This window comes from Lissotriton vulgaris, chromosome 9 (genome assembly GCF_964263255.1).
Source record: "Lissotriton vulgaris chromosome 9, aLisVul1.2, whole genome shotgun sequence".
In the NCBI taxonomy this organism is placed as follows: Eukaryota; Metazoa; Chordata; class Amphibia; order Caudata; family Salamandridae; genus Lissotriton; species Lissotriton vulgaris.
The window spans coordinates 874,672,826-874,700,292 of record NC_141697.1 but is presented as its reverse complement, the minus strand read 5'-3'; the positions used below and the strand labels follow the sequence as shown (position 1 = coordinate 874,700,292).

At 50.7% G+C, this 27,467-nt stretch overlaps 1 protein-coding gene across 1 annotated transcript in view; it reads right to left on the bottom strand.

Moving 5' to 3' along the window:
- The window catches only part of CCDC97 (coiled-coil domain containing 97), a 92,029-nt gene that overhangs the window by 24,375 nt on the left and 40,187 nt on the right, over positions 1-27,467 (bottom strand). The window contains exons 3-4 of the mRNA XM_086938625.1: positions 5,893-6,135; positions 5,255-5,384 (exon numbers count right to left, since the gene is read on the bottom strand). Coding sequence (XP_086794751.1) covers positions 5,255-5,384; positions 5,893-6,135 — 373 coding nt within the window. The remainder of the gene's footprint in view (positions 1-5,254; positions 5,385-5,892; positions 6,136-27,467) is intronic.

Here is a 27,467-nt window from a genome sequence, read left to right as displayed (position 1 = left end):
CATGCCTCGAACATAAACAACCGTTACTATTAATATTGGAGTGCATGCATTTTATCTACCACACTTCCCAATTGTATGGCAGGACCGGAGGCTTCAGATTATGCCTTCTTCCTTCACTTTATTTTCCACAGCAGCAAGAAAACAGTAAAAACTACTTTTCCCATGAACCCTTGGGAAACAGGAAACTTAAACATAAGTCCTTTGTCAGTCTTTGCACTCCAGCAGCTCCCATCATGCTCCTCTGCTGCTTCCTCTTCCTTCGCTGCTCAGCAGCAAGTTAAGTGGATTTTTTCTCTCTCTCCTGGGTTTTGGGGGCTGTGTGGGTTAGCGTTAATGTTTCTAGGCTAGCGCTAACCTGTTTCTTAATTTCAGAGTCCCCGGTCAATCGCGGGACGCTTTTAGCGCTCCTCACGTGATTTGGTTCCCAGTAGTAGCGCAGTGGGAACCTCCCACCGCTAGGGGGCGAGCTTTTCACTGTGGCCAGCGCAAGGGAAGGACGCTTTTCAAAGCGTTTTTCACGCGTTTTGCCTCAGGTGCCTGGTTTTTGCTCCCTACCACCCGGACTAACACCCCTTTGGGGTCGCAATTAGACTGTTCATATTGTTTCACGCCCTGTGTGGGTTGTATTGAGATCACCGACACCCTCTGGGGTCGAAATTAGTACCAGCCTGTGAAAGAAGGTGGAGTGAGACTTTTTTCCGGGTGGTGCCCTATAAGTAAAAGGGTTGCAGCGTCCCCTGGGGCTGACCCCCCCCCCCCCCCCCCCTTAAATTGTGTGCCTTTGTGCCCCTACAATTTTCTGGGCTCCCGACCAGGTTGAAATTTGGAGCCCGTGAAGGCCTTGATTAATTGCTGTGCCATACCCATGGTACCCTGCAGAGCCTAACTTACCTCATCATGCAGGGAGACCAAGGCCAGTACCCAGAGGAGGACGTTCTGAACTACGCCTCCTGGGATGATGATTTTTACCAGGCGGTAGAGGATTCCATTTACAGGGCAGATAATCAAGCAATAATTCCCTTAGAGCAGCGAATCACAGCGCGGATGGATGAGGCGTACGCAAAACATGCGGCCCTTATTCCCGCGCCGGCGCCGTCGCCCTCCCCCCCTCCTAATAAGAAACCGTGTACTGAAGGGGTTGACCCTGAGGATTTTGCTAGGGTTATAAGCGCCTTTATGGCGCTCGAGGGGTCCTAGTCCATCCCTATGCCCCCAGTTGAATAGCCTCCTCCTACCCCGCGCACTATGTCCCCGGAGCCACAGAGGGATGGGGATTCTCCGGACACAGACGAAGAGGCATGTTCCTTTAGGTCGTGGCTTCCGTCCCAAGCGAGTTCTTCTGCAGGTCCTTGAGACATGTTGGATCCGGACGATATTGTCCACCCCCAGTTTTCGGACTGAGTTCCCGGGGAGAAGGTGGCTCTATATGTGGCAAACCGTTTGCGTAAGCCAGTGGATAAGGACGCCCGCAGTCGCCTTAGAGCGGAGTGTCCTCGACCCACCTTAGAGGGTAAGGTGGCGATGACCCCAGATATAGACCCGAAGATGGCGACATTTTTAGCTAAATTTGTCAAGGACCCTAGGAAAGGTATAGAGAGGTCCTGGCGTACCTGCCAGGACAAGCTACTAGATGCGGTAGTTCCCATGACCAAGATTTTGGACATGGCCGAAGAGGCCAAGGTCTCAGGGGATCTTATATCCCCGGAGGTCCTTTCAAATTGGGCGCAGCGGGCCATTGTTTTTCTGGGCAATGCCAATTGCGCACTCTCTACTGAGAGACAGAGGTCACTTGATTAAAATTGACCGTAAGCTGGGTGACCTTGCCTCTTCTGAGGCTGGCGCTGTGGCGCAAGGAGGTCTACTCTGGGACCCATTCATTAAGGAGCTTGGCAAATTTGTAGCCACTTTACTTCCCTGGACAGAGCACAGTCCAATATAAAGAAAGTTTTTGCCCCTCGGGTTTTTGAGAGGGCCGGATGTGGCAGGGGCCGCTCGTTCGGTCGCGGCAACAGCTCCGATCGGGGGCAAGGCTCCGGCCGCCGTCAGTTTCAATCCAACGACCGATTCAATAATTTCTACCCGACGACAGGACAGAGATTCCGTGGCCGAGGAGGCCAAAGAGGCCAGCAGCAGGGTACTGGAAGAGGTGAATGTGCTGCCCTCAGCGAGTTTGCGGGTAGGGGGTGCTTGGCGCAGTTTTTCCCGGCTTGGGTTGCCCTTACAAGCAAAGCTTGGGTGCTGCAGACAGTCCAGGGCTTCCAGATGGAGTTCCATGGTCGTCTCGGTCAGCTTCAGCCTCCCCGCCCCATTACTTTCTCTCGGCGAGATGCAGATTTAGTGCGCGAAGAGGTTTCCGCCCTCCTCCTCAAAGGGGCGATCTGTTGCGCACAAGAACATCCCGGGGGTTTCCTCAGCAACCTCTTTTTGGTCGACAAGGTCGACGGGGGCCGACGCCCGGTCAAAAATTTGAGGGACTTCAACGAGTGGCTGGTGTACTGCCAATTCAAAATGGAGTGAATTCACCTCTTGAGGGATGTTTTACATCCGTCCGATTGGATGGTCAGGCTCGACTTAAAAGACGCCTATTTGGCGGTGCCAATTTTTCCTCCTCACTGTCGTTTCTTCAAGTTCAAGTGGGACGGCCAGGTGTACGAGTACACCACGCTGCCCTTAGGGTTCTCCTCAGCGCCGTGGTGCTTCACAAAAGGTGCTGCGCCCGGCGGTAGAGGCCTTGCGGGCACGGGGTATCAGGATGATCGTGTACCTGGATGTCATGCTGGTTGGTGTCCCAGCTGCAGGTCGCGGTCGACCTCCTTCAAGGTCTGGGCTTCGTTATCAACGAGAATAAGTCCCTTCTGGTTCCCGTCCAGTGTGCCACCTTTTTGGGGTTCAACATAGACTCGGTGTCTTCCACTCTGAGTCTTCCCGCCAGAAAAATGGCAAAGATCAGGCATGGGTTGCGAAAGTCCCTGGCGAGGCCACTCATATCTCTGCGCCATTTGCCGCGTTTGGTGGGTTTCCGGTCATCCTCGATTCAGGCCATATTCCCGGGCCCTCTCCATTATCGAGCGATGCAGCGTCTGAAGACGTTTCACCTTTGGAAAGGACTGACGTACTCTCAGCTTATCCCTCTGTCGGAGGACGTGAGAGGCGAGATGCAGTGGTGGCTGTCACACATGGAGGCCTGGAAAGACCGTGCGATTTTCGGATCAGTCCCAGATATAGTTATCGAGTCCGACGACAGTCGGTCTGGTTGGGGGGCCAGGTGCAGAGATTTTTCCACGGGTGGCACCTGGTCTGCCCATGAGCAGTCTTTACATATCAACTGTTTGGTGTTGCTTGCGGGGTCCTTTGCAGTCCAGTGTTGGACGAAGGACAGAGTGCAATCATGTGTCCTGCTACGGATGGACGACGTGTCGGAGGTCCGATATATCAATTATCTTGGAGGGACCAGATCCAAGATGCTAGCGGACCTTGCACAAGACTTTTGGCACTTCTGCCTGGACCATCAGGTGTCGTTCACGGCGGAGTACCTGCCGGGCCGGCAGAACGAAGTAGCAGATTGGCATTGGACATTCACTACATCTACCCCCACTCAATGCTCTTCGTAATTGGTAATGTATCCAGAATAATATTTCCCACAAAACATGTGATGTAGGTCCTTATAATATCAAAAAATATATATCATTATTTTTGTTAAGGTATCTTTATAAAATTACTTGTTCAAACATACTGCATATACTAAACAATTCATATTATTGTACATAGATCAAAGCGTAGCCCCAAAAAACACATAAATTGACCACTGCATAAATTATGAATTCAGCGCCCTGATGGAGTGTTTTAGTACATGGTACCTCCGAAACGAGCATCGGCGCAGTTTTTCTGTATCTTCTAAACATTGTATGTATTTTTATTTGTATGTTCATTGTAGCCCATTGCATCACTGTATTGTTTTGCCACTAAATGTTCCTGTTGGTGTTTGTTATTTTGGAGACATGTACAGTCACTGCATGTTTTTTTATTATGTGTTTTTTGGGGCTTTGCTTTGATCTATGCACAATGCTGTGAATTGTTTAGTATATGCAGCATGTTTGAACATGTAATTTTATTAAGATAAAAAAATACCTTAACAAAAATAATGATATATATTTTTTGATAATAAAAGGACCTAAATCACATGTTTTGTGTGACATATTATTCTGGATACATTACCAATTACGAAGAACATTGAGTGGGGGAGTGTTTGTGTTTCTTATTACTATTTGTTCCCTGGTTGCTTCCCCCTTAAATTGTGTACTTTCAGGGACCCTCTTATGTAGGTTTCTATTTACTCTTCACAGTGAGACCTAATAGGGGCCGAACTGATATCACACTCTTTGCCATTTGAATGGGAAACAAAAGCTGAAAAGTCTCTTCATCCCATAGGCATCCTCCAGAGTTCGGGGTAAATTAAAGGAACTGTGACGACTGTTCCATTCAGGGAGTACCAACAGTGATTTAGGAAGGAGGTCTGCCGTCAAGTTTCGGAATCTGGGTGAAGGGGACACCACCCCAATGGCAGATGTGGAGAGGAAAAATGTTTGTGTGCTACTGGAGCTAGACAGGGGAGATACAGACTCTGGAGTTAACCAGCAGACTATGAGTATGCTGTCTAGCCACAGATGTTTGCAGGAAAGTGTACACAGCTCCGCAACCCAAGTAGAGGATTATATTGATTAAGTGGCTCTCGACAGCTGGATTGCAAGGATCTCATGGCTAAAGTCAATCACCTGGGCCTTGTGCAGGTCATTTTAGCAGGCAACGAGTTGGCTTCTTTTCCAGTCAATCATAAAAGCAAGGATTCTTTTTAACTTCAGGTCCCACCCACCGCAATTGAGGTGATCCACAAGGGTTCGGCACCTGGCAAACTTCTTTCCCAAAACTGGTGTGCAGGATCTCCTCAAAGTCCAAATTAATTACTTGCTCAAGGGGGCTGTACTTATTTCACTTTGAAGCACAGCTGTCGTGAGCCTAGGTTAACGTTAAACTTGTATCAAAGTTTGTCAGTTCCAGGAAGATAGTCCTAGGTCAGACGAGTCCGATGTGGTCATGGGCACTTTGAGAATTTGAACCAGAGTGGTGATATCACAGAGCTCAGGTTTCAAGGCTGTCAAGTAGGGGCATACTGCAACATGAATACATTCACAGGCCTTTCTTTAAAGAGTCACTGCAGATTTATCTACATTGTGGAGACAGGAAAGCAATAACTCACCTGTAATCAAAATCCCTGTCCTTTCCATCCAAGAAACACTGATGCATTCGGCTCACAAACTCTTCTCTCATCATAGCCTTCTCATCCCCATCTGGGACACAATCTTCTTCTTCTGGGTGGGTTGACTCTTCTGAAAGAAATACACCCAGCCCACATCAGTGTTGCATATCACCACCAAAATCAATACTGCCAATTCAACAAAATTTAGGAGCCATGATGATGTGGACGTTCACCAATGCATCTAGTGAATGATTAGGCACAGAACCAGAGAGAATCATGGAAGGCTACACAAAATGTTACTTAAGTCAGTTGATAGTGAGGAGTATGCCTTACTATACTAGCACAATATTGAGCCCCACTACTTTTAATGTTGGCTGAGAAGACAAATTTTGTGAGAGGAGTCTGAATTTCTCAAGCCTAGAAGTGAAGTCCTAATAGAGCTGGAGTTCTTGACATTATCTGGTTTACCCTCAAGTTTCTCACGACACATGATCATGGGAGTCTTTATCGACATTTTTACCCAACTATCAGACATAAAAAGGTTAAAGAACACTTAAAATGGAGGTGAAGTCCCCTTTTAATTATTAGCTCACTGAAACGATAATCTAGTGCATTAAGTCTCTTGAGTGGCCTTCTACCTTCAGAGTCTTCCTCCTCCTCTTCCATACATGCATCCTCTTGCTCCTGCTGCCTGTGCAGTCTGCGTTGAAGGATCTGCTCATCGTAAGAGCTCATCATAACTTTGGAGAGACTATTGGCATCAGCCAGCTCTTTGCTGTTCATGAACATGATCTCTTCCTCGGTCAGGTACTGCCCAACATAGTGTTCATACATGAGGGGGTCCCGTAGTCGCATCTGCTCATCACTGAAGTAGTCTCCGCCTAAAATGGAAAGAAAGAAAATGTCTGCACTGCTGTGTGCTAAAAAAGCAGTTACAAAGAAGGAACAAGCAGCACTGTGCCAAAAATGATATAATTTACGAAGGTACTAACCTAATAAAGAGTATGTTGGTGCTAGGTTAAGTAAGTAGTATTTCACCTATATATGCCACGTTGTAAAGAATAATTCTCCATTTCCAATGGCTTTGTGGCACTGCAGTGTTTCTGCAGTGTTCTCAGGATTGTAGCCAGTTTGAACGGACCCTCATGCCTTTTTGTACCTCCCTGGTCTACAATCTGTATAGGCCACAACAGTGCAAGTCTCTGGATGTCCGTGTCCCCCCCAACGAGGACTCCCCATGCCTTACTAGGCATGTCTTTTCCCTTGTCTGAAACCCAGTGAGATATGTCATATTGTGTTCCTAGTATCATTCTTTACCTTTTTTGTATTCCCGTTTTTCCATGGGACTGTCTTTTTCCTAATATTATGCAATTATGGTCTTCTGATGTAGGAAGCTGGCTCTGTATATGGTATTTCCACTAGGTCGTTATACCATGCACAGAGTCCAGGGGTTCCCCAAAAGTGTACAGGGCTCAATGTACAACCCAAAGTTCTCTATTAGTGGTAGTGTGGGAGAGAAGCCTTAGGCCTAACAGAGGAGTGTAAGACACGTATTGCACAACAATAATAAGGGGCACACGACTCAAGAAGGAGATCCAGACTGGTTTTAGAACATTATACGTAGTCTTTTATTTTAAGACCAAAATCTTCGCAATAAGGTAAGTCCATTTTTTAATAAAAATACTTTTCACTTTGATAAATTCACACTTCGAAACTTTTAAGAGCAGCTTAATGTAAACTTTTCAGAACAGGTTAATGTTATCCTATGGGGAAAACAATACAGCGGTTAAACAGGTAAGTCATGCAGTACCAATTCCAGTCTTCGCAGCCAAAAGTCAACAAGGGGCAAGAGTCAGGTGAGTACCAAAACTACACCAGCAGCAGCACAGGGGCAGTCGAGGTCAAAATCAGAGTTTGGCCCAATGCTTTCCAAAAATGAGGACTGGGGTGCCTAGAACTGCATTGCTTGCAGGGAAGTAGATCGGTTGCAAGGGCCAAGCTTTGGGGATTAGGTTGAGCACGTGGGGGGCATATAGCAGCACCCAACATATACCACCAAGAGCACAGGGGTAGCCGGGTAAAATTTCGTCATTGGGCGCCCAGTGCTTCTCAATAGGGATTCTTCTTTTGGCAAACAGGCTGCAGCGGAGCACCGGAGATTGCAGACGGTAGGCCAACGACAGTGAAGATAAGTAGAGATGTGGGGGCTCATAGGGGCACCGTTGGTTCAGCTCACCAAGGCTCTGAGGCTTACGGGGCAGAGGTGCTTTTCAACGACCCAGTCTTCTCACCGGGTCGGTCACGGTCAGGAGGGAACCTCTGGATTCACACTGCAGGCGCTGCCGGGGAATCAGGAAAGGTCAGCCAATGTAGGATGGATACAAGGTCAGGATCGCTGGGGAGACTTCACTGCACCACGGAGCCACTCAGACTCGGACTGTGGGCGTCGGGTGCATAGTGGGCAGGGATCACAGTTCCAGCTCGATCTGAAGCTGTTGGAGTCGGTTTCTTCTGGACAGGTCGGCTGTCCACACGAGATTGGAGTATTTTTGAAAGGCAGAAGTCCTCCAAGGGTTTTCAGCGGTTGCTGGCTGCAAGACCAGTAGCAGGATCGCAGAAGCTGGAGACAGGCCGGTAGGGCTGGGGCCCGGGCAGTTATCTTCAGTCTTCTGTGCAGGCTTGTATTCTTGCTTCTTAGGTAGATATGCCCTCACCTGTAGTACAGTGCACCCTGCCTTAGGGCTGTGAGACCTGCTAGAGGGGGTGACTTACCAATACCTCCAGGCATGGCTGGCTGGCATGGCACCCAGGCAGTATGCCATGTCACCACTGTCGTTTTCTCCATCACAGTGGCATCCAAGCTGCAAGGGCAGTGGCATGGTCCCAGAGAGGGGGGCCCCAGGGGACCCTTTTCAGCTCCCAAGCCCTATGTACTGAGGGTTCCACATACTATGGACTTACAAGGGGTAGAAATACCAATTGGGGATATGTTTTAGGGAAGAAGCACTGGCACAGGGGACCTGGATGACAGGGACCCTGTGTACTACAATTGAAACCACATCAAAATCAGGCAAAAAGTGGGGTCTAACCATGCAAAAAGGAGGCACTTTCCCACACCTCAATATCCATGTGTCCTCGGTGTCTAACATCTATTTTTACATATCGGTATCTCAAGGTGTCTTTTTCTCCCTATGTTTGTGCCACTAACGCATCTCCCTTTTTCTGCCACTTACACAGCCTATGTACACATCTCTCTAGTTCCGTCTCTGTGTCCCATCTGTGCTCTAATCTGCCAGAGCCCGCGAGGAAAGGCCAGTTAAAAGCTGCATTTTGTAGACTTTTTGGGGGAAATATCAAGGGCAGCATCTTCTCCCTCCAAGGATCCAAGTTAGGAGGCAGAGGGGCTAGAATGACCAATCTAGAGGCAAGTGTTTGGTTCTGGTGAGAAGACATACGTTTCTAACACCAAGCAATAATACAAGTTTTTCATTGAAAATGAAAGCACTCTTTAACATATTGCAACTTTACAAACACACCTGGGGAAAAAGAAAATAACACACTTTATCTTTTCATGATTAAACTATAGGCAGACATAAGTATTTTTCTCCCACTGAACATGTATGTGGCTGTCTAACTAAAAGCTAGAAACCCAAAGGCCTCCCATGACCATTTAGAATAAGGACCTGTCATTTTACAACCTCTAGAATACAAAGATATTGCAGACAGGGAAAACACATTACATAAACGTGAGACCAATCTACTGTGATAGGAACGTTGAAAACAACTAACTTGGTATGGAAGGCTCTATCTCCGTCATCAAGACTAACGTTCCTTATTTAAGAATCAAAGTAGCACCCATGTCAATCTCAAAGTTTTTCTTTAAACCGCAATCCCATGAACCCTCTGTCGTCTAGCCAACTGAGTCTGTGGATCTGTCAGTTACACTCGACGAGGTAAATAGTCACCCCCCTAGGGTCGGAGGCGCAGCAATAAGTAATCTTCTTTACGCCGACGACCTGGTTCTTTTCAGTCTCGCGCGAGTCGGGCTCCAAAGGCTTTTGGATAGGTTACACAGCTATACAATCACAAACCAACTCGAGGTAAACTTAAAGAAAACTCAAGTTGTGTCCTTTGGAAGGAAACGTAAAGGCTGTGGTGTGTGGTCATACAATAATAAAAAACTAACAACTGGACGCACATACAAATATCTAGGGGTCCACTTTGATGCTAGGGGTAACTTCTCTAAACAGCGCGATGAAATCGCAGTAAAAGCCACGACCCTACAGGTTTCTTTATCTAAGCTCGCTAAAGAGCTGTCCAGTCCAACACTCTCATTCCTATTGGAAATTCTGAGAGCTAAAACCAGACCCACTCTAACGTATGGGATCGAAATATTCAGGGGCAAGTTAAATACAACCCTGAACCAACTTGTGACTAAGATATACAAAAAAGTCCTCCACCTCCCCAAATCTGCCTCTGCTGCCCAGATCAGGCTAGAACTAGGTTTACTAAATTATGAGGCTTCTAACACTGGCACCTATCTAAACTTCTGTCACAAACTCAGAAAAGCAGCTACAGGTACTTTAGAGTCTTTAGTTTGGTTGGAGATCAGCCAGAAAAACCCCGGGGGTTCGTATGGCCGCCTCTTTACTGACTATTCGCGAAATGGCGGCGGGGGACCTATGGGCCATTAACCCTAGCATGACCGCATTTAAAACTTGCCTTAAAAAAAGCGTCAGAATGTGCTCACTAATCATGGATAAAGGGCATCTCTGCAAACGCAGCCACGCATGGGCAGTCATGAACTCTTATGGGCACATATCCCCCGCTACTTACCTCTCCTGTACCTACTCACTGCATTTAAAGCTGAGTTTTTTGGCAATTAGACTGGGGGTTTGGCGATTTTTAAAAGACCTGCCCTCGTGGCTGCGACCCACGGATGATCTAACATGTAGAGGGTGCGGGAAGACAACCGAAACGCTAGAGCACGTGGTCTGCTTATGCCCTACACTTAGGTGCCAACGCAGACGAAAACTCAAAGCAGAGTGGAACAGGCTGGGAGTTTGGACCTGTAAACAGGCAATAATGACCTCCCTGTGCCCAGAAAATACAGCTCTAAACATAGCCTTTACAACATATATTCGGGACGCATACCGCATTTTTACAGCAAAGGCGAGAGGAGCAGTAACTCCCCGTTCTCTCTCCTGTCCAGCGGTCTAACCCAAGCTGCCTGTTAGTTCCAAGTTTTAAGATAAAAAAAAATAAATAATAAATAAATCCCATTTTAATATATTAGGGTCACCAAGCAGCGATTAATCTTATGGACTGCTCTTTGACTCTAGTGGCCAAATTCTTAAAATTGTGGGGTTTTATGAGTTTTAGTTGTTAAATAGTAGTATATAAAACCCTCTGGTTCCTTTATTAAGTGTTATGGCTGTCTACTCATAAACGTTTTTAATTTTAAAAGGTGCAATATAAATTAAGAATAGGACTCGGTCGATCTTTCCAATTAATTGTGGTAAAATATGTCTTGAACTTTTTTAACCTTAATGTAAAGATTTGAGAATTCATTGTGAAATGCTTTTAGGGATATTTTTATTTTATCCAAATAAAGATTTTCTTCTCAGAGTCTGTGGACTGATCTATTTAAATTAATACATAAACAATCTTTACCAGCAAGAACATACAGTACTTGGTGAGAAACACCTTTCTCAAAATTCCCATATGTACGAACAACATGGGATTAAGACCAGTCACCCGTATAATAGCATGCAACTTGTACAGCACTAGAATTCAAGAGGGCTATACGCACCAGAGTTGAGAAGACACATCCTGATAGGACGATAAGCCTAAACTCCTGCTATTAGTTGGAACTTGTCAAGCCTCTGGATTCAATGGACCTCAAAAGTCCCTAGGATGTATATGTATGTATTGCAGCATTTTTTATCAAAGGGCAGCACATCAAAATGATAGGTATAAGGGAAGCATGCAAAGACTGAACTGAGCTGCTTACAAATATTAAACTTACAGTTGGTTGGCTAGGTCATGAAGATAGTCTTTCAGCAGATCTTAAAATCTATATCATGTCCCAATGTGCTCCTGACGTGGACAATTTAAGTCACACTTTAGGTGCAAAAAGGAAAAATTTGTGAAAGCGGTACAAAGAACATAATAGTTCTGGGATGATAAGAAAAACAAGGAGGCAAAGTGAAGTGTTCCAGTAGGAGTGTATAGTGAAGTCAATGAGCACATAAATGTTGGAGTAAAGACATATAACCCTTCAGCTGACGAGGCTTTTCCGCCCCCCAGTGTCGAGCCCTTTTTTGATGCTTGAGCACTTCGAGCTTAGGTCTTTGGAAGAAAAAAAATCTGCAAAAAGGTATCCAAGCCAAATTTGCATACTTTTTTTCTTCCCACATCTTGGGAATTCTAAGGTACCTATGGTTTGTGGGTTCCCTTAGAGGTAACCCAGAAAATAACCAATATATACCAATTAAAACAAGCATCGGCAAAGCCAATAGGTCTCACCTTTCACATGCTTTACCTGACCTTTTGCCAGTGTTTTTTGCAGATACTCTTACACGGCAACAAAAAATAAAAAATGATATTTGCCAATAAAGAACAGTATCAGCAAAAACAAAAAACACATGGCCCCTGCAAGTGTTTGCAAAGCGCCTCAAAAGCAACTGTGTTTCATGATTACGTATAGGTGATAGTGACTATTTAAATAGTATACACCAGAAACTGTTTCACTTGTAGATATATAGGTGATTTGCACACAATTTCACCCTTACAATAATTTCACAATAATATAGCTACTTGGTTAAGCTTCTCAGTCTCTCTGTGACAGTAAAAGACACAGGGGAAACAAGTTGCAGTGCGTTTTGTCAGGGCGCCAAGGCGAAGTCTTCAGCCACAGAGCTCTAAAGTTCCTGCAATGTAAGGCTTAGTGCTTGCTATCTCGAACAAAAATGCAACTCCCCCTACATCTCATCTTTTAACAAGGAAATGGGCTAAATACTACACGCTTTGTAGTAATAAGAAAATAATTGGTGAAGCCTATAGGTATGGCCTCGGCAAGTTGGTTCAGTGGTTATATATTTTTTTGCAAGCCTATGAGGGAAATAAAACATACTACTACCTAAACATGGTAATTATATGCTTCCAATAACAAGCATTTGCAATGCAATAGGTCTCGCATTAGGAAAGTTTGAGCTATCGGTCTTGTAAATGACACATTTTATATTTATGTGTTGTTTTTGAAAATAGCAAAATTAATAGCTTTGTCATTTGCAATGCCAATACTTTTAACTTTTGCAAATGTGACACTTATAGCATTTGTAATGCAACATGTTTTGTATTTACGTGACTTAGATGTATAGATATTACAAATAACCATGGCTTTTTTTTTTTTTATAATTGATACTTAAATAAAAGTTATTATAATTTATAATGGCAATAGCTTAAACTTTTGTAAATACCTTTTGTGAAGATTATGTTCAGTGTATTTTATTGTGACGAAAATCCAAAAACAGAAGTGAAATATTAACATCTTTTTGTGACATTTGTAATAAAGCTTGAAACATTGAGAGAACATATTTGAACCAGTTGTTGTTGAACGGTTGCACAGATTGATGCTGTGGTGGCGCAGAGAGATGTTGTGGTGGCAACGAGTGATGCTATGGTAGCGCATAGTGATGTTGTGGTGCCCCTAAGTGATGCTGTGGTGGTGCGATAGAGTGAGGGCGATAGATAGATGTGTGTGGTTGTGTGTGTGTGGTTGTGTGTGTGTGTGTGTGTGTGTGTGTGTTTGTGTGTGGGTGTGTGGGTGTGTGGGTGTGTGGGTGTGTGTGTGTGTGTGTGTGTGTGTGTGGTTGTGTGTGTGTGTGGTTGTGTGTGTGTGTGGTTGTGTGTGTGTGTGTGGTTGTGTGTGTGTGTGGTTGTGTGTGTGAGTGGTTGTGTGTGTGAGTGGTTGTGTGTGTGAGTGGTTGTATGTGTGAGTGGTTGTATGTGTGAGTGGTTGTATGTGTGAGTGGTTGTATGTGTGAGTGGTTGTATGTGTGAGTGGTTGTATGTGTGAGTGGTTGTATGTGTGAGTGGTTGTATGTGTGAGTGGTTGTATGTGTGAGTGGTTGTATGTGTGAGTGGTTGTATGTGTGAGTGGTTGTATGTGTGAGTGGTTGTATGTGTGAGTGGTTGTGTGTGTGAGTGGTTGTATGTGTGTACAGTTGTGTGTGTGGTGGGGTTGTGTGTGAGGTTGTGTGTGTGTGGTTGTGTGTGCCACAGCACGTTTCCTTACAAATTAAGCAGTAGAAAAAACACTGCAATTAATACAGTGTACATTTTTAGCTTGTATGCGCTTTGTTCTGCTAATTAAAAAATATACACAGTGTAGAGTTGCTGCCTCATAAAAGCACCGGCCCTTTATTTGTTGCAAGTTATGTACTAGGACAGCGGCTGTATCCGAGTGTTTGTAGGTACACATAAATTGAGTTGGTATCGTAGCTCCACTAAAAGGCAATATTTTTGATCATGTGTATTTTACTAAGTACTGCTATTCCCTCAAAGTAAGAAGCACACAAAAAACCTTTTTATTTAAGAAACAAAACTGTAAAGTTACTTGCATGTTTGTAGTAAAATACATATAAATGTAAAGCTGCTGCCTATTTACAACACCAGCACTTACTTTCTTAACCCCTTTGACGCTCATGACGGAGCGGTTCCGTCATGAGCGTCGGCTAGGCTGTGCTCATGACGGAACCATTCCGTCATGACCACGCCCATTCTTAAGAACGTTCAGCACAGCGCGGAAATTCACGCCGCGCTGATGTGGTTAAAAGGAAGGCTGAAGCTACGTGGTTGTGGTTTTGTGTGTGTGTGGTTATGTGAGTGGTTATGTGAGTGGTTATGTGAGTGGTTATGTGAGTGGTTATGTGAGTGGTTATGTGAGTGGTTATGTGTGTGTGGTTATGTGTGTGTGGTTGTGTGTGTGTGGTTGTGTGTGTGTGTGGTTGTGTGTGTGTGTGGTTGTGTGTGTGTGGTAGTGTGTGTGTGGTTGTGTATGTATGTATGTATTTATTGCTTATTGAGCGCAGCTGTCACCCAAAGGGTATCCTGGCGCTGAGACCTAACCGTGCATCTATTAAAAAGCTACATTACTCTGGGAAACAGGTAAGTTTTAAGGCTCTTTTTAAAAGTGAGCAGATCAGGGCAGCTCCTTAATGCCAGGGGGAGAGTGTTCCACAGCGTGGCAGCCGCAAAACTAAAAGCGCGACCACCCATTCTCGTTCGATTAATTTTAGGGACTTTTGCCAAGAACGCCGAAGATGATCTTAAAGGTCTGGCTGCCTGATACCAGAGGAAGAGAGTCTGAAGAGGTATTGGTCCCAGTCCATGCAGGGCCCTAAAAACAAGGCAGAGAGCCTTAAACGCAATTCTCTGCTGGACTGGGAGCCAGTGCAAATCGGCCAAAGCTGCCGATGAAGAGGCGGACCGTGGTCGAGACAAGGCCAGTTTAGCGGCCATATTCTGTATCCTTTGGAGCTTTAGGACCAGAATCTTCGGGGCACCCAGAAGTAGTGCATTGCAGTAGTCAATCCTACTGAGAATGGAACTACGCACTACCTCAGCTCTGGAGCCCCGTGGAAGAAGTGGCAAGATTTTCCGTAGAGCACGGAGCAGACCCATACATGTTGCTGCCGTTTTGTTTACGGAGGCATCAAGCTGCGAATTGGGTTCGAATAGAACTCCCAGGTTGCGAGCTGACTCTGCCGCCTCCACCGAGCCCGGGATGGACACTGGCCAGAAATCTGCCGGTAGTGTACGGGGAGTTTGGTCCAAGGAGCAGTGGAGTACCTCCGTTTTTGACCCGTTGAATTGCAACGCATTGGCTCGCAGCCATGCTGCTGTGGCTGCCATACAACGGTGAAAGACATCCCTTGAGATAGTCTCTGAACCCTCAAATGAAAAAATCAACTGAGTGTCATCGGCATAGTTGACAACAGATATGCCGAATGACTTTATCAGTGCTATCAAGGGACGGAGATATATATTAAATAGGATCGGGCTAATTGCCGATCCTTGAGGGACTCCCTGTTTCACCCGCCTAGTGGCTGATCGAAAAGGTGGTAATGCCACGGCTTGTTGTCGGTTATCCAAATAGGACGTGAGCCAGTCTAGGGCCAGGCCGCACACTCCCGCACTCCGAAGACGGCCAAGTAGAACTTCATGGTCCACCGTGTCGAACGCGGCCGACATGTCAAGTAGCACCAAGAATGCAGACTTGCCCTTGTCGACTCGCGCTCGCAGATCATCCAACACGGTGACCAAGGCCGTCTCGGTGCCGTGCGCTGGCCTAAAGCCAAATTGTGCAGCATCCAGACACAGATTTGTTTCTAGGAAGTTGGATAAGGCTCTTGTGACCCATCTTTCGAGGACTTTAATCGCAAATGGTAGTAGCGAAATTGGCCTGTAATTAGCCGAGCAGAGAGGGTCCAGAGAAGCCTTTTTCAACAGAGGTGTTACAATAGCCAACTTCCAGCTGTCTGGGACTGACGCTGTGGTCAATGATTGACAGCAGATGGAGTGCAGCGGAGGGAAAAGCTCATCTTGAAAGGCCTTCCAGATCTTATGAGGCATTGGGTCCAGCGGTGATCCTGACGATACACTGCTTGCCAGGATAACAAATTCCTCTAACGAGGGAACGGGAAAGCTGGACAGCTGAGGCATACCTTCCTTGTTAGGTGCCCAATTGGAGTCCAGGTTGTCAGACGGGTCCAAAGGAGAGACTGCGGATGTTACAGATTGTTCAGAATTTTTGAGTCCAGTCAGAATAGTCCTGATTTTCTCCTCAAATGCAAGGGCCAGCGAGTCGCACAGTGCCTGCGAGGCCGGGATAGTAGACGCCGTGCAAGGCGGGTCAGACAAAGTCTTGACCAATCTAAACAGGGTCTGAGATTTGTTAGAGGCCTTCGCCAAAGTGTCTTCCAAAAACTTGGCTTTTGCGGCTCTTAACTGGGCCTTGTATTCGTGCAAGGCTGCTTTATAAGCTGCCTTATCCTGCTCCCTGTATCCTCTCCTCCATGTACGCTCCGCCTGTTTACAGCGAAGTTGTATGTTGTGTGTGTGTGGTTGTGTGTGTGTGGTTGTGTGTGTGTGGTTGTGTGTGTGTGTGGTTGTGTGTGTGTGGTTGTGCGTGGGTGGTTGTGCGTGGGTGGTTGTGCGTGGGTGGTTGTGCGTGGGTGGTTTTGCGTGGGTGGTTGTGCATGTGTGGTTGTGTGTGTGGTTGTATGTGTGGTTGTATGTGTGGTTGTATGTGTGGTTGTATGTGTGGTTGTATGTGTGGTTGTATGTGTGGTTGTATGTGTGGTTGTATGTGTGGTTGTATGTGTGGTTGTATGTGTGGTTGTGTGGTTGTATGTGTGGTTGTGTGTGTGGTTGTATGTGTGGTTGTGTGGTTGTGTGGGTGCCTGTGTGGTTGTGTGTGTGGTTGTGTGTGTGGCTGTGGTTGTATGTGTGGTTGCATGTGTGGTTGTATGTGTGTGTGGTTTTGTGTGTGTGGTTGTGGTTGTGTGTGTGGTTGTGTGTGTGTGTGTGTGGTTTTGTGTGTGGTTGGGTGTGTGTGGTTGAGTTCCCTTCTTCAGCAGTGTTTGAAATGCCCTGTTTATGCCCGTGCCTGGAGGCAGAGGGCATCTAAATACAGCGCACAGGGTCTTTATAAACTGTAGTGTGTGCCAGCCAGAGTACACGGAAGGAAGCCCTCCCAAATATGTGGGAAAGGGTTTTTATGTGGTCAGATAGGCACCGATAGTCAGAGGCTCTACAATGTTTGCGGGGTGGCCTATGTAGCTATAAAAGTAGCTATAAAGAGTGCAGCAGCACTTTGTGCTCTTTGGGCAGTGTGGCCCCTGTTCCTACAAGTGGAGGGCTGCTTTATAAATATTAATTAAAAGACGATGTGTGTCCCGTTTGTACAGAGGACACATGGGTTAGCTACACAGAAAATCACAGACACACACATTTGCAGCAGGCACTATAACCTACTGAGCTATATGCATATTTAACGGACACAAAACAGCGCGGGTCAGGTAGCGCATCCTTCCTAGCCATGGGCTAACAGTCACGTTAGAGGAAAAAAAAAAAAGATTAAAGTGTCCCTAAGCATTACAAAGTCACAGCTGCACGGGGAAAGGCGGGGCGGGTTATCTTAAAATAATATCACTGTATGTAATCTCTGTAGCACCCCTCCTTCCCAATTTCTCACATGTAAGTTATTATTTTACATCTAAAATAACATTGTTGGGGGCGTGGCTAAGATGGCGAGGTGAGCGACGCACTCTCCGCGAGCTCCTCCGAACCTAAGCCCCTAGACCGTGAAATCATGCAGATCTCCCCCCGATCTGCGGTGGAGCAGTGGCGGAATCGAAGAGGCTGCCATCAGTCTGTCGCTGGACCCCCGTTCTGTGTGGGGTTCGCTACCGGAAGCCTCTGGAGAGCAGCGGCGGCCGGAGCGAGGCTGAGGTGCAGCGCCAAGCACAGGGCTGACGAAGAGAGGAGAGGCATCGGGACTGGCGCGGAGCGGTAGCGGGTGTTACACACTGCCCGACAGCAGGAGCCAGTGGAGTCCCAGGCAAGACCCGGAAAAGAGAGACGCCCGGAAACAGCCGGCGGTGACGCGGGAGTATCCCAGCCGGCCGGAAGTCTTCACGCAAGGCCGGGGACGCGGCCTACTAACGGGGCGTCTCAGGCCCTTACCACCGACTGGGCTGCTGCGGAACTGCGGGAAAGCGAGACGCCGACAGAGGTGAGGAACACCGCAGCGGCCGGCTCCCTGGGGCGGTACAGCAGAGCAACCAGCGGAAGGGAGTAAAGCGCGAGCCGATCCCACCATGGCGACGAGGCATCTTGGGAGGCACCCAGGAATACGGCCGACCCAGCGCTGGAGGGTGCATACGGATAGCAGGCCCTCGCGGACCCGGCCAGACTCCGAAGAGCAGTGCGGCGCCTAAGGCGGAAGGAGCCTCGAATAGGGATAGCGGCTGTGAGACGAGGTCTAAGTACAGGGAGTGGCGGTCAGCCTTCCCCATCACACCCTATTTGGCGGGAGCTGGATCACGAAGCCTAGCTCGGACCCGGGAAACCGGCGGGGTGCCCAGGCCTCATCAGAAGGAGGGCCCGACAAGGCACTAGACTATAGAGCGAAGCGATCAGTGGACAGAACCCACTCTCCGGTGCCCTTCCACAACACGCTATTGCGGAGAACGCTGGGACTGCCGGGAGTGACTACACTGGGGAGTTGGAACATACCGAGGTATGCCACCGGGCCCATGATTGACCGCGCCCTGGGTGCCCACGCCGAAGGGAATACCGACGACCTGCTGACGCTGCTGCGGCCTGAGAGGGGTACAGAGGTGTGTCGACCGGGGGTTGCAACCCGGGGAGACAGAAGAAGCCGGGGTCCAGATCAGGCCCACACGGCCCCCCAAAACGACGGAATAGACCTGGGAAGGTTTGGAGATCTACAGAGGAGAAGGTCAGTTTACAGCACCCACCAGGGGAGGTAGGCTGCATATCGGAGTCTAAAGAGGCGGTCCCCCCGGTCGGATACTAACCCGCCCGCCGCCGACCCTCGCAACGGACTTGACTCCCAAGGGAACTCGCTCACACGCCGCCCGCCTCTGCAATGGCTGGCAACAGAGGGAACAAGAAGGGGGAACGGACACTACCCGAAATGTTGGGCAGAGGAACATCGAAACAAGACAAAGGGCAACACTCGCCGGGCCCCTCGAGAAGCCCGCTGGAGGCGGGGGAGAGGGAACCACCAGTCACCAGGTCCTTCCTGGAATCTCTCTTCGGTTCCCTACGGGAAGATTTCCAGACGCTGAAGCAGGAAGTAGCCGGAGAAGTCAGAGAAGTGCGGAGGGAAGTCGATAGCCTGGGAGAAAGAGTGGCTACCATGGAAGGGGCCGGACATTCAAGAGATGAAGAGATGGGGCAACTGCAGCAGGAAGTGCTCTGCCTGCGAGATCAACAATTAGACCTCCAGGCGCACCTCGAAAACCGGTCTCGCCGGAACAATATCCGGGTCCGAGGAGTGCCATCCAAGGAAGAAGGGGAGGACACTGCTGGCTATCTACAGAGCATGTTCAGGGAGATACTGGGGGAGCTAGAGGACTTTCCCAGCAGAATAGACAGGGCGCACAGAGTGGGGTGGCGCGCCGGGCCACGGCGCCGCCGCCGGATATCCTGGCCTTCCTACCGGACTTTCCGCTTAAGGAAAGAATCCTCCGTGAAGCAAGGAAACCGCAGTCGTTGCAATTCAGAGGGCACCCAGTTGCCCTCTTCCAGGACTTATCGGCTATTACGCTCCAGAAACGCAGGACATTTAAAATAGCGACTGACTTTTTGAGAGACCATGGGAAACAGTTCTCATGGGGACACCCTTTCCGGCTTATCTTCCGGTGGAACGGCACCCTACACCAGCTCCGCTCCCTCCAGGACACGTGCGGGGTACTGGGCATTACCGCATCGGACGAAGATGCACATAAGCCACGTCGCAGACGCACCACCAGAGACGTTGGCAGCGGGTCTCGGAGCGCCGATCTTCTGCCTCTTCCGCCCGCCCAGACTCGCCTACTATCTGGGCCGGCATGGACAGCGTGGTACGAGAAGCAGCCAGGAACACGGCCTCGAATGATGTCGCGCAGACAGCCTAAGATGACTCCGGGGGGAGATCAACGCAGCCTTTGTATAAAGCAGGTTTGGGGGGATGGGGGTGGTGGACGGGAGTGTAGTGGCTGGACGTCCACTTCAGTGACTAACCACAGCCTTGTCCCTGCGGGACCGGACTGGGACTATGAGGTTCTGGAACTTGTTGCGGGAGGGGGAGGAGGGAGGAGGGGATTGTTGGGGTCGTTTAGTTGGGGGTTGGGGAACAGGGGGAGGGGGAGGGATCGTCCACTGCATTATGCATGTTTTAGCCGCCCTAGCGGCATCCATACATTTTGTCCTGCTCAGGCAGGAGTCTTCTGCTTTACCTTTCAACACTTCACATGCCTCCCACGTCTCTTAAGATAGTGACTCTAAATGTCAGGGGCCTAAATAACCCAGTTAAGAGGCGGGCAGTATGGTCTTTATTAGAGAGTACCTGTGCGGATATTTGTCTTCTTCAAGAGACCCACTTACTGCCCAGTGACACCCATAGGCTGCGCTCCCACAAGTTCCCGACACAATTTTTTTCCTCCAGCAATACTAAGACCGTGGGGGTGGCGATCCTAGTGGCCCGACATTTCAAGGGGGAGGTCCTCCATAAACATACAGAACACAAAGGCAGACTGCTAGCTTACAGATTTAAGATTGGGGGAATTCCGTTCACGATTGGGTCCTTGTATAGCCCCAATGAACAACAAGAGCGCTTCTTACGGTCGGCGCTGGTGGACGTCACTGCCTCACAGGACAGGCACATTGTCATTGGAGGCGACTTCAATATGGTCTTCGACTCGGCCCTAGATAGGTCAACACAACGTGCTCCACAGGCCGGGGAATTCTCAGCCGGATGTAAAGCACAGTTGTCAGAAGTAGACCTCCACGATCTCTGGCGTTGCATACACCCCACCGATAGGGTATACTCCTACTACTCCCATGCACACAAAACGTATGCGAGACTGGACCATCTCCTGGTTATGACCCAGGTACGGGCATTGGCCTCGACAACAGAGAAGGGGGTGATCTCCATATCGGACCACGCTCTTATCACCACGCTATGCCTGCCGCCGGTAACCTGCCCCCCCCCCAGGGTCTGGCGCCTTAGGGACACTCTACTGCACAGGAAAGAGGTGGTTGAACGCATAACAGAGGCTGCCCGGGAGTATTTATCCCACAATGATACCCCGAAACTTCACTGGCGACACAATGGGCAGCCTTGAAAGCTGTACTTGGGGGGGGAGTTTATAGCCATTGCATTGGCTGAAAATAGGGAAAGGCAGAGTAAAAGGGAGGAACTCACTCAGCGGGTCCGTGAACTCGAGCAAATACAGCGCCGGACGGGGGCTCCCCGGATATGGAAGCAGCTCAAGGGGGCGAGGAAACTCCTGACGACTCTAGATATGGACCGCGCGGAGTACGCTGCGCTGCGATTGCGTCATGCCTACTACACTGGGGGGGACCGCTGTGGCCGCCTGTTGGCGAATAGGCTTCGGGTGCAACACTAATGACAAATGCTGCAGGAGGTCTCCGACTCCAACGGGACGATGGTCACGGAAGACGCCCACATAGCTGAAACCTTTCGAAGGTTTTACGCATATCTCTATGCCGGGGATCCACCGGACGAATCTGCGATGACGGCATACCTGGACTCAGTCGCCCTCCCATCCCTGGCCCCCTCACAGGCTGAACATTCAGATAGAGATATTCGAATCGAGGAGGTGTGTTGGACAGGCCACATGAAGGGCCCGCTCCCCCTCTGCCCGACCAGGCCCGAGCCCGGTCCCTCCAGTGTTACACACCACCCCTTCACGTTTTCCGTCCCCTCCGGGACCCCAGTCTCGGAACATCTCGACCTCGTGGGCCCGATCCACTCCTGGGCCGCGCGCCCGACCTGGGCGCCATCTTGGACACTGCACCACGAGGCCGCGTGGCCTCCGATCGACCCTAACCCTGGGCCTGGCCAGGTCTCAGACATCCCGGCACCACCATCCACCCAGGAGGTGAGTGGACTACTTGGCAGGTCAATGGGAGAAAGAGGTGTCGATGGCTCTCCCCCGCCAGGTACCGCTCGCCCCCAGCTCCCCCGGGCGCTGGCTCCACCCCCCTGCTGGGTGTCTGGACTCCCTCATCCCGGACCTCCCGACCTCCAAGTGCGAGGGTCCGGACATCAAAGGGCAACAGCCCTATAACTGAGGCAGCTTCAGAGCAGGAAGGCAGTTGTATCCTGGAGTCGAGAGACGCAGAGAAGAACTCATCCTTGACGGACTACTGGCGCTGCCGTAGCCCTGCCTTGCGAACTATCGTCCTGCCTGCTGGCGCTGCCGCAACCTTCTGAAACCTTCATCGTCGTCGGGACCTGCTGGCGTGGCCGCGGACCGTTTGTAACCACCATCTTCATCGGGACCTGCTGGCTCCGCCGCGGACCGTCGCTACCTTCGACCATCTCGGGACCTGCTGGCTCCGCCGCGGCCCGATCATCTAGAACGCCGAGCTCGAGGATTGAGAGCTATCCATCCACCCATTTGGTAACAAGACTGTCCCGCTACCCCTTTTCCCCACCAGAGACTCGAACCGAGGGGACCCCTGAGTCCAGACCTCCTTGTACCATTTAACCGTACTCGAAGAATTGCTGATAAAGTATCGTTCAACCTTATCCTTGTGTGGTGTCCGTCTGTGGGGGGGAAGTTACTTGTCTGTACGATCGCTGGAGACGGCTCTCCCCGGAGACCTCTCCCCTGATACTCGGCCGACCCTCCCGGTCCGTCTAACATTGGTGGCCAGCGGCGCGATCCGAATCACCGCATAATCGTACAGATAGTAGCTCACCCCACGACGAAATCACGATGTCAACCAAAGAAAGCGGATCCACCGAGAAATTTCAGATGGAGAAATTGGAAGAATACAGCCATCGCGAATTAAAACAATTCTGCATCGAACTAGGTATCGCTACCACCGGTCTAAGTACCAAAGAAGATTTCAAGCATGCCCTAGAGTCCTGGGCAGAAACCGGGGCCGTCAGACCCCCCGACCAAAATATCGCAGCAGGAGAAAAAGACACCACGGCCCCCGAGGAGCGAAGAACGGGTCTCTCGCAAGACGAGATCCAGGAACGAGAAAGAACACGACTACATGAACTAGAGATGGCCCGGCTCAAAATGGATGGTGAACTTAAGTTGGCCGAACAAAAATTAAGCTTAGAGCACCTGCGTCTCCGGGAAGAAAGGGAGGAAAAACAGAGACAAAGGGAGCTTGAGGAAAAAAGACTGGCATATGAACACGAGCGCAACTTAGCTGAGATAGATTTACGCAAGCAGAACAAAGAATTAGGGGTGCCCGAGCAACCCCGCACCCCAGGGACAACAGATAAGAAGGTACACATCCCCAAGGATGTCGTTCGAGAATACTTCCGAGAGGACGACATCCAGCAATGGTTCAAGGCCTACGAAATCGCTATGACCGCCCACCGGATCGATCGAAGCGACTGGGGAGCCGGTCTATGGGGGAGATTCCTCAATGAGGGCCGCGATGCCCTGCTACAACTCCCGGACCATCTGATGACCTCCTATGACCACATGAAAGCTGCCCTCCTCACCCGCTATGGGCTCACACCCGAGATGTACCGTCAGAGGTTCCGAGACTGCACCCGCATCCCGGGTACAACTTGGGTGGACTACGTGAACTATTTCAGCCGAGCCTTCGAGGGCTGGATCAAAGGAAGCAATGTCACAACTTACGAACAACTCTTCAATCTCATGGTATGGGAGCATCTATCAAACAACTGCTTCATTGAGCTCCGGGAGCACCTCCTCGACAGCAAATTGACTGATCCACGGCAGCTCGCCGCCGAGGCTGACCGGTGGGAAATCACCAGAGTGGGCCGAAATGGATCCTATGAACAGAACCGGAACAACCACGGTCAGCACCGTCCCCGAGGAGGAGGAGGGGGCCAAGGACGAGGAAGAGACAACGCTCCGGCCGCCCCCGCTACCAGCACCACCCCCCCGGCCAACCGGGGCAGCACCCCGGCACGACCGGGATACAGAGCCAATGTCACGTGTCACCGATGCCAACGAGTAGGCCACTATGCAAACGACCCAAATTGCCCACAGTACCAGAGCCCAAGACCCCGCCAGGTGGCTGCTGCTGCCCTGGGGGAAGAACAGATCTCCGAGGAGCAGGAAGAATATGAGCAAGAGCATCAAGAATGGGAGCCAGCCGCCATGGCTCTAGCATGCTTAGGGGGGAAAGACATGGTCCCGCGGGTCCCCCTACCCGCTAACACCCGGAAGTACAGCCAATGGGTGAGCATCAACGGACGCCGGGCCGAAGCCCTCCGTGACACCGGGGCCAGTGTAACAGCCGTCCGCTGTCACCTGGTGACCCCAGAACAGTTCCTACCAAATATTCTCTGCCCTGTCCGTTCAGCCGATAACTCGGAGAGTCTGTGTCGGATGGCCTGCGTCCCTTTCGAATGGGGAGGGGTCTCCGGCATGTTGAAGGTGACGGTCCGAGACGACGCCCCCGTAGACTGCCTCCTGGGGAATGACCTTGAAAGCTCTCCGTGGGCAGCCGTAGAACGAAGAGAACACCTGGGGATGTTAGGCATCCCGGACTGGGCGTGCGTCACCACCCGGTCCATGGCCGCCCGTGCCAATCCCCAACCCGAAGAACCTGAATGGCCGGCACCTCCTCCACCGGTCGCTCCCGTAGAAGGCACCGACCGTGCCGTCCCCCCAGAACAAGCCCCCGAGGGACTCGCTCAACCTCCGGACCTTTCCGGCCTGGATCAGTGGCACCAAGAGGGGGGGCCCACCCAAGAACAGTTTCGCCAAGAGCAGAAGACCTGTCCCTCCCTCGAGGGACTCCGCCAACAAGCCCTCGCCCAGAGCGCAGGGGATACCTCCGGAACACATTGGGTCTATTGGGACAATGATCTGCTATACAGTGAACAAAAGATCGCGGAGTTGGGGGCCAGTCGAGTGCTAGTGGTGCCCCTCCGTTTTAGAGACTTCTTGCTGAATCTGGCCCACGATGTCCCCCTGGCTGGACACCTGGGTCAGGATAAAACTTACAGCCGCCTAGTGACCCACTTCTTCTGGCCTAAAATGAGGAATGATGTCCTCCAGCATTGCCGATCTTGCCCCACGTGCCAAGCCAGTGGGAAGAGCGGCCGCAAATTAAAAGCCCCCCTGCAACCGTTTCCAGTGGTCACCACCCCGTTCGAGAGGGTCGGGATAGACATTGTGGGGCCCCTGGACCCCCGTACAGCACAAGGACATCGGTTCATCCTGGTACTGGTGGACCACGCCACCCGCTACCCTGAGGCTGTTCCCCTGCGAACTGTGACAGCCCCGGTAGTCGGCCGGGCCTTGATGGGGATCTTCTCCCGTGTGGGTTTCCCCCGAGAAGTCGTCAGCGACAGAGGCACGAACTTTATTTCAAAATATATGAGGTCCCTCTGGCAACAGTGTGGGGTCACCTACCGATTCACGACCCCCTATCACCCTCAAGGAAACGGACTCGTTGAGCGGTTCAACCGCACGCTCAAAGGGATGATTGGGGGGTTGGAAGAGCCCCTCCGTCGCCAGTGGGACGTGCTACTGCCGTGCCTCCTCTTTGCCTATCGAGAGGTCCCCCAGAAGTCCCTCGGCTTCAGCCCGTTTGAACTCTTGTATGGACACCCTGTGCGCGGGCCGCTCAGCCTAGTCAAAGAAGGCTGGGAAATGCCCCCTCTAAAGAACCCTCCAGATGTCTTCAAATACCTCCTAACCCTCCGCAACCAGACCCGACGGTTCAGAGAGCTGGCAAAAGCAAACTTGGAGGCCAGTCAAGAGGACATGAAAAAGTGGTATGACCAAAATGCCTCCTCCATTGAATTTGAACCCGGCCAACAAGTATGGGTGATGTCTCCCACCGAACCATGCGCCCTGCAAGACAAGTGGACGGGGCCCTTCAAAGTAGTCGAGCGCAAGGGCCCTGTCACCTATCTCATCGACCTGGAATCTTCACGGAACCCCCTCCGGGTCCTCCACGCTAATAGACTGAAACCCCATTTCGTGCGTTCAGAACTCAGCCTCCTGATGGCCACAGATAATGGGGTCGAAGAAGACTCCGAACCCCTCCCTGACCTCCTACGGACTCTGGAGAAAGACGGCTCCGTGGACGGGGTCCGGCTCTCGGAAGCTCTCACCCTGGAACAACGCCAAGAATGTCGAGACCTTCTGTCGCAGTTCGCCAGCCTGTTCTCCCTCACCCCAGGTGTCACCTCCTGGTGTGTGCACGACGTGGACACGGGGGACAGCCCCCCTATCCGCCACCGGGCCTACCGCGTACCAGATCGGGTAAGGGCCTGCATCCAAGAAGAAGTAACCAAGATGCTCACGCTCGGGGTCATTGAGCCCTCAGACAGCCCCTGGGCCAGCCCAGTAGTACTGGTCCCCAAAGCAGCCACCCCCGGCACCACGCCAGAACTCCGGTTCTGCGTCGACTACCGGGGCTTGAATGCAGTCACCAGAACAGACGCACATCCCATCCCCCGGGCAGATGAACTAATCGTCCGCATGGGAGCTGCCCGCTACCTCAGCATTTTCGACCTGACGGCGGGCTACTGGCAGATCGGCCTCACACCCCGGGCCCAAGAACGGTCTGCGTTTTCCACTCCTGACGGCCATTATCATTTCAAGGTCATGCCCTTCGGCATGAAGAATGCCCCAGCAACGTTTCAGCGACTCGTTAATCAGGTCTTGGCCGGGCTCGAAGGATTCAGCGCCGCCTACCTAGACGACATCGCTGTATACAGCCACCACTGGTCCGACCACCTCCACCACCTCCAAGAGGTGCTACAGGCCCTTCAGCGAGCTGGCCTCACGATCAAGGCCAGCAAATGCCAGATCGGTCAGGGGTCCGTGACCTACCTCGGACACCAGGTGGGAAGCGGCCTGGTGGCCCCTCTGCAGCTCAAGATCGCCGCCATCCAGTCCTGGCAGCCCCCCATCACCCAGACCGAGGTACGCGCCTTTCTGGGACTCACGGGCTATTACCGACGGTTCGTGAAGGACTATGGTAGCATAGTGGGGCCCCTCACAGAACTCACGTCCAAAAATCAACCAAAGAAGGTCAACTGGACCCCAGATTGTCAAACAGCCTTCGAACAACTGAAGGCCGCCATGTGCTCCGCCCCTGTGCTCCAGGCCCCCGACTACAGCCGGGAATTCGTCGTCCAGACGGATGCCTCTGACCACGGCATTGGGGCGGTCCTGTCTCAATTGAACCCCGAAGGCCTTGATCAGCCAGTGGCCTTCATCAGCAGGCGACTCCTGCCCCGAGAGCAACGCTGGAGCACCATCGAGAGGGAGGCCTTCGCCGTGGTATGGGCCCTCAAAAAGCTCCGGCCCTACCTCTTTGGCACACACTTTCGGGTACAGACAGATCATCGACCCCTGCAGTGGCTGATGCAGATGCGGGGGGAGAACCCAAAACTACTACGTTGGTCTATCTCCCTACAGGGGAT